Source organism: Myotis davidii, unplaced genomic scaffold (genome assembly GCF_000327345.1).
Source record: "Myotis davidii unplaced genomic scaffold, ASM32734v1 scaffold292, whole genome shotgun sequence".
Lineage (NCBI taxonomy): Eukaryota > Metazoa > Chordata > Mammalia > Chiroptera > Vespertilionidae > Myotis > Myotis davidii.
Window position 1 is genome coordinate 2,511,396 of NW_006285042.1, and position 7,418 is coordinate 2,518,813.

General features: G+C 33.9%; 1 protein-coding gene across 3 annotated transcripts in view; it reads left to right on the plus strand.

Moving 5' to 3' along the window:
• Nucleotides 1-6,935, plus strand: part of VTA1 (vesicle (multivesicular body) trafficking 1) — a 47,738-nt gene extending 40,803 nt beyond the window's left edge. For all 3 annotated transcript variants that reach the window (XM_006755375.2, XM_015558505.1, XM_015558506.1), the window contains exon 8: nucleotides 4,728-6,935. In XM_006755375.2, the coding sequence (XP_006755438.1) occupies nucleotides 4,728-4,873 (146 nt within the window). In that variant the 3' untranslated portion in view covers nucleotides 4,874-6,935. The remainder of the gene's footprint in view (nucleotides 1-4,727) is intronic.
• Nucleotides 6,936-7,418: the final 483 nt, after the last annotated feature.

Here is a 7,418-nt window from a genome sequence, read left to right on the forward strand (position 1 = left end):
TGAGATCCCAGCTCGCTGAAAGCTAGTTTCTGGGTTTTTTTTTAGCTTCTATATTTGTTAAAATGTCTAAAACTGCAGTCTCAGAGGCCTGCAAGGCAGGCGGGAACATTGGAGTCCTCTGTCACTGAAGCGAGCAAGCCTCATGTTAGTTTCAAGCTGCCTGGCTGTCGGAGGCCATCTTGGCTGTCAGTTAATTTGCATATCTCGCTGATTAGCCAATGGGAAGGGTATCGGTCATACGCCAATTACCATGTTTCTCTTTTATTAGTGTAGATAATTTATCATTGTTGAAAGTATTATAGATGTCCCTTTTAAGCCCCTCACTGACTCCCTCCACTCAGCTTCCACCCCTCCCCAGGCCTTCACCACATCATTGTCTGTCCATGGGTTATACATATGTGCACCTTCCCTCTGAAATGTATCATTTTCTTTTGGTCTTTCTCAATTCAGTTATTGTCATATGCCCGATGGGATTTAGTCCTCTTTATTTAGAATGAAAACCTTGCTCTATTATTTTTAATTTTATTACTGAGTTTGAGTTTGCGTTTCCCCCGGTACTATGTCTGCCGTTCTGTTTCCCACGTGATTTTTCGATTCTCCTAGTGTTAATGGAAACTGGCCATTAAGCTACCTGCCTCTAAGTTGTGGAACTAGAAGAGCTTTATTTAGAAGGGTGATGCGAGGGGGTGACACATCTATCATGCTGGTATCATGAACATAACATGAATTGATTACATTGTGTTCCTCTAATTCTGCATTCATTTGGTTTACTAGTATGACATCAAGAAGATTTATTTATAGTTGGTTCAGAATTTAATGAAAGTTAGGGGACATGAGAGGTTAGAGCACAGTGCACTCTCTACTGAAGGTAATGGTGTCTCCAAGCACTGAAGACTATGTTGGTGACTATACATTTAAATAGATGCAAAAATATTTTAAAGATTTATAAGCTGTAATGTTATTGAAAACAGAGAATGACTTTATGTGCTGTTGGTGGGACTATAAATTGGTAAAGCTTTTCTCATTAGCATTATGCCAGTATCAGAATGGCAAATATAATTTTTTGACCCAGCTATTATACTTTTAAGAATCTATTTTTAAAATATACTTAGATGTGAGCATAAAATGTATTTACAGAAATATTTATGTCAGCATCATTTATAGTAATAGAAAATAATCTTAAATGCTTATTAATGGAAAAATAGTCATTTATGATCTATTCTATACTAACGAATACTGTGCACATATGAAAAAAGGATGGGATTGGGATCACATCATCAGTCACATTCTTTTTTTTAATATGTGCACACCCAAGTGTCCATCAGTAGATGAGTGGGTAAAAAAGCCATGGTACATTTACATAGTGGAATGCTACTGTGCCGTAAAAAAAGGAAGAAACTCTTACCCTTCTGACAGCATGGATGGTCTTGGAGAACATTATGCTGTGAAATAAGCCAGTCAGAGAAAGACAAGTAACATGATTTCACTAAATATGTGCAATTTCACAAGAAAACTGAACTACCAAGCAAAATAGTGATGGACTCATAGAGAGCAGGCAGACAGCTCTAATGGGGAGGGAAGGATGGGGTGTGGAGGGGTTGAGCAAAAAAAAAGAGAAGTCAAGGACATGGACAACAGTGTGGTTGATTGCGGGGAGGGGGTGGGTGGAGGTAGAAGAGTGCATAGAGAGGATAAATGGTGATGGAAAAAATAAATAAGAATGTGATAACTCTCATGTGAAAAGATCTAGACACAGTAAGTAAAAATTCAAGTTGCAGAACATTATATAGTATGGCCCTGTTTAGGAAACAAAACAAAATAGTTTAAAACAAAACTGTAGCCTCCTATGTGTACATATGTGTTTAAATCCATAGGAAAAACCTAGAGAACTCAAAAAAATAAATAATGGTTTCATAACCACCATATCTATCACTACCACTTCTAGTACTTTTAATACCCCCTTCCTGTTACATTTTTCTCTTTAGTGTTTAGTACGTATTGCCTTTTAATACACACATAATATGTGTGCATTAGTATTATTATATTTTAAATGTTTTTGTAATGAATTTTTGGCTATCTCTGGAGAAGAGAATGGAATTGGAAAGGGTATTTGAGGCACAGTATTTACTTTTTTACTTTGTCTACCTCTCTATATATAATATTAGAATATGAATAACAACTTATAAATTTTTTTGAGAATAGAATATCTAAAAGGCATTTGCCTAGTACCTGATGTAACAAACCTCTACCTCTAATCATTGCTACTGTTGTTGCCATTAATAAGTGGCATGTTTGGGCAGTGCCTGGATAGACGGTAGTGCAGTGTTATGCTTTACAGTTACCTCCAAGGTTTACTGCAGGCCACAGGGTTCCCCTCCGATTCTGCCTGTGCATCCATTGAGTCGGGGAATAATAGGGTATATTAGGATCAAATAAATTAGCCAGGGTTCTTGACATGAATTTCTAGAACTACCTGGTTAAATAAGAAAGAATTTCTAGACTCGTTTTGGAAATATTTACAATTAAGTTTTATTCCTTGGAAACTTGATAATTCAGCCTTGGAAATGGATGCTTATGCCAACTGAGCATGCAGGGACTTCTCTTTATACCAAATAATGTTGCCTTTGATTCCGTGCTGACCGAGGCTCTCTTTCCACTCTAATGGGGAACTTGATGGATAGCTCTAGCTGTCTTCTGTGTCTGTTCTTGTCCTGCCTGTGAAGGAGAATCAGGTCTGTGGTTCAGACAGTCTTGTCTGCAGCCATCGAGAACCTAAAAGCACATATTTCAGAAAAGAGATATTATGTTAAACAACCTCTCTAATCCCCTAAACAACTTTTAGGGCCACAATAGTCTCTCTGTCTGGTTCTGATTATGGGCTCTGGCAAATTTTAATGATAGGAAAAAGACAACTTTTATTTTGGTACATTAAGCAGTATTTACTATTTTTCATATAAAATCAAATAAAATGAAATTGAACTGTTTTTCCTTCCTATGTCTTTTCCACTTCCTCTATTTAGGTTTTAAATGCTAATTTAGAAGAGTCATAATTAAGAGACAGATTTTATTTTTATTTAAAATTTTAATTAAAATGTTTCATTTAATGACTTACATATTATTTTTTTAAATATGGGAAAGCCTAAACTGTTACAAAATACCAGAAGTAACTATTTGAAATGGCTTAATAAGTTATTTATACTTCTGATTGTTGAAAATAAATTACATGTCTGTCTAAGTCTATAACTTATATTTTGTATCTAAATCATAAGTTGGTTATTATCTAGTTATTTTTTGAGTTACAAACTTTTCATACATATCTATTATATTTATTACATACATATAATTATATTTTTGTTAAAATACTTTCATTCATATTTTATAAATATTGAAATATTTATTTTATAAGAAAAGTAAATACTTTGTGTTTTAAAATAGTTTTATCATTGGTGGATAAGATTAGTTTATAAACCTAAAATAGTAACTGAATTCTTGCCACTATACACATTTTATCTGATTAATAAATAAGTGATATGTCAGCAAAACAGTGCTAAAGCTGATGCTGTAAAAATAAGATTAGTCCTGAGCATTAGGGCTTTCTTCCAGCAAATCCAGTAAATTCTGGGCGGATGCCTTATATTTTTAAAGATTGCCCTGAGATAGGAGTATAGGATATTAAAACACAGAATGAGCAGAGTTATAGTAAACTTGATTTTTAAAGGTGTCTCACTTACCTAGAAAGTATGTATATCTCAGTTACTAGAGCCTCTTAATATATGTTGAAAACCATTAAAGAATCTGGTAGGTATTTTCAAGCAAAAAAACTGAGGCATGCCTGACCAAATTATCTAAGGAACTGCAGGATAATTATTATTTAGGTTTAGGTGGTAACAAAATATATTATGTTTATTATAATCTGCCCCTAGCCTTCTGATCAGTTCTCCTAGAATCCTCATAACATTTCTAAGGAAAAGGGTAATACCAAAGACAAAGTATTTAATTTTATCTTTAGAAATATATATTCAGGTATATTCAAATCCTAGATTGAATGAAATGTTTTTAGTATGGTTAGTTTACCCAAATTATTAGGTTGGGCTCTACACATATCAATCACACATGTAAATGGAAAACTTGCTGAGGAAATACATTTTGGAGAAATAAAGTGTAAGGGTGGTTTACATGCTAAGTTGTGTAGTTTAATTATATAAAACTTATGTTAAACCTTAGAGGTTTTTGTATGGGTGGCACAAAAAGATAAATTTTGTTTATGTTTAAAGGAAAGTTAAACAACTTATGTAAAATTTTCACATAAAGTTTGTTATTCCTGTCTCTTTAAATTGAGGGTTAGATTTCCAGTTCAAATGAGGGCTGAATGGTTTAGTCTGTGTGTATTGTTCCATGAAAAGAGAGGCAGAGTGATTCTAGCATAATCACCAAACCTGCTACCCTTGTTTCACAGAGTATAATTTTTTATAATTAATTTTCCAAAATATAAAGAATTCTAGTTTATTACTTCTGAAAGGAAAATCTTGCTCAAGTAAGTTATTATGTATTGGTATATATGTGCTTTATATTAGTAATAAAAAAATAATAGCATGAGAAAATTTATTTAAAAACAACTGGGATTGAAAAAATCCTTCTATATTTTCTGTAATCTTGAATTTGTTTCCTAGCCTGAACAGAACACTTTTTATATTCTTATAAATATCTTAATTATTCTTTTCTTCTAGGGGATATCTGTCTAACACCCGAGGACTTTGCTAGAGCTCAGAAATACTGCAAATATGCTGGCAGTGCTTTGCAATACGAAGATGTCAGCACTGCTGTGCAGAATCTGCAGAAAGCCCTCAAGTTACTGACTACAGGCAGAGAATAAAGCCTTTGTACGGCAGATCCATGCATTTTTGGCTTAAAGAACTAACAGTCCATTAGTCTCTATCTTCCGCCTATCAGGAGCACAGTTTTAAGGAAGACTTCAGTTCCATTGACTATAACAATGAAACCTGTGTCTGTGTATCAGATCCTGTTGAAGCATTCGTCAGTGGCCTCAACCAGTTTTTATTGCCCATTTAGTGGATCCAGTCATCTCAGTGTATCGGGCTGATGTTAGCAAGATCCTAAAAATGCCCATTGAACTCTGCATCAAAAAATGAAAATACAGTTCTAAAATAATTACTGGGAATAAGTATTGTACCTTAATTTACATGATTAAAAGAATATTTTAATTTCTAATTTGAACAAACAGAGCATAGTACTTTGCTATAAAATTTTAATTTTAATAAAGATGGCCAGAACATTCCAGATTAGAAATCATGCTTTTTGTTTTCCTCAAAACTTATAAAACAGATACGAACATCCTAAACTGTTAGATTAATCTGAAAGGGATTATGTTCAAAATTCAATTTATATTCATGTTATAACTACATTAAAAGTTTAAATTTTCATGGAAAAGAAGCAAGATAAGGAGGTAGAATCACTTTTAGACATAAGAAGGATGTTGGTTTCCCAACTGCTTTTCCTTATCCATTGAAGCTTAAGGTGAATTGGTATTTGCTTCATAGGCAGCTTGACTGCATGTATTAGAGAATGAAAAAACAGTTTTTTAGTAATGCCTGGAAACCTGGTGCTTTAAGTTAGGATTCTCCTCTGCTGCTATGGAATGGTTCTCTAGAGTGTATAGCTATGAATGATGCAGAAGTTTATAAGAAATTAGATTTTCAGCTGTTACGTTTATAAGTTTTATGGGGAATTTTGGATTTAATGTGTCACCTGCATTTGTGCTGTGTAAGAAATAAATTTCTAGGATTCTTTTCACTAGTTCAGTTTACTACAGAGCCAAATGTCTGTTTTAATTTGCATGCTAGAATTGTCATTTTTAAGTCATTATTTTTAGTTACAGGAATATGATATTTCTGTAGTAAGACACAATTTGCTTTAAAAGAGAGAGATAAATTTGGTAAACTTACCTGTAACGTATCTGGTCCATTTATTCCACTAGGATTGAAATACTTTAACATATGGGTCAGCAAACTATGGTCCATGGCTTGGCCACCTGTTGTTCAAATAAAGTTTTATTGAATCAAAACCGTACCCATTCATTTGTTTTATCTGTGGTTGCTCTCCACGACTGCAGATTTGTATTTCCTACAAGTCTAAAATATTTACTATTTGGCCCCCTAAGATAAAGTTTGCTGACTCCTGATCTCATAGTCTATCTGAAAGAAAATGAATTATTAACTCCTAATCATTTGTGTCTTTCAGTTTTTCTTTGCATCATTGTAATGCTGTGGTATAGGTTTGATAGAATGAGTATTCAGACAGAATAAACTGTTCTAAATTATTGAAAAAACAAGCCCCAAATAACATGCCTCATGATTAATGTTCATATATTACACAAAGTCCTACAGCAGTTTGTAGGATTCAATATTTATATCTAGGAATCAGTACTCTGATATACTTTTTTAGAACTTTATTGCAGTAGAAAAGTGGCTATAATGATTATTAGTGCTTAAAAGAGGTAAAAATTTTAATTCAAATCTTAACATGTATGGACACAAGAAAAAAAAAACTGTCACCTCTTATTTCACACTCTATTTTGTTATTCCCGTTGGGAGAAGAAGGAGGGAAGAAGACAGTGTGGGAACCCTGGGGCCTCCTGATAAGTGGGCCATGGTCTGACAGCCCTTATCTGTAAGATGGAAGCAACACCACCAGACACCTCAGAGTTTGTTAGGAGAGCTGAATGAGAGAGTATACATCAAGTAGTCCGCACATAGTAGCAATCTACACATGTTCATTGTTGTTAACATTAATGTTATATTAATAATAGAAATTGTCAATAATAATTTATTTCCTGAATTTCAGGAGATCCCAGTTGTCTGTGTGGCCTATTGCCTAAAAATGCTTTCTTGTATGGGGATTAAATTATAAAGATTTTTTAACTTTGTACTTCTTCCTGTAAAATCTAAGACGAAGTTAGAAATTTACTAATGTAACACTAGGATGGAAATTTCCAGTTAGTCATTCAACGTGTATTTATTGAGCAGCTACTTTGTACCTGACAATTACCTTTTGCATGAAGAAATTCCTGAAAACGAGGAACAAAAAACTGCCTCATAGACTTTATATTTGAATGAGAGGTAACAAATTAAATAAAAAGTATATCATGTATTCAACCAGTGGTTTTCAAAGGGTAATTGTTAGAAATGCAAATCTCAGTTCCTACCTGCCCCCAGTCCCACCCTATCAGAAACTCTAAGGGTGGGGCCTACCTTTTTGAGTTTTAAGAAACAGAAGAGATCAACCAATGAACTACTATGCATATATGCATAACCCATGGACTTGGACAATGGGGTGGTGAGGGGTTGGGGAGGATGGGAGGGGGCTGAAAGAGGTTAATGGGGAAAAAAAGGAGGACCTAT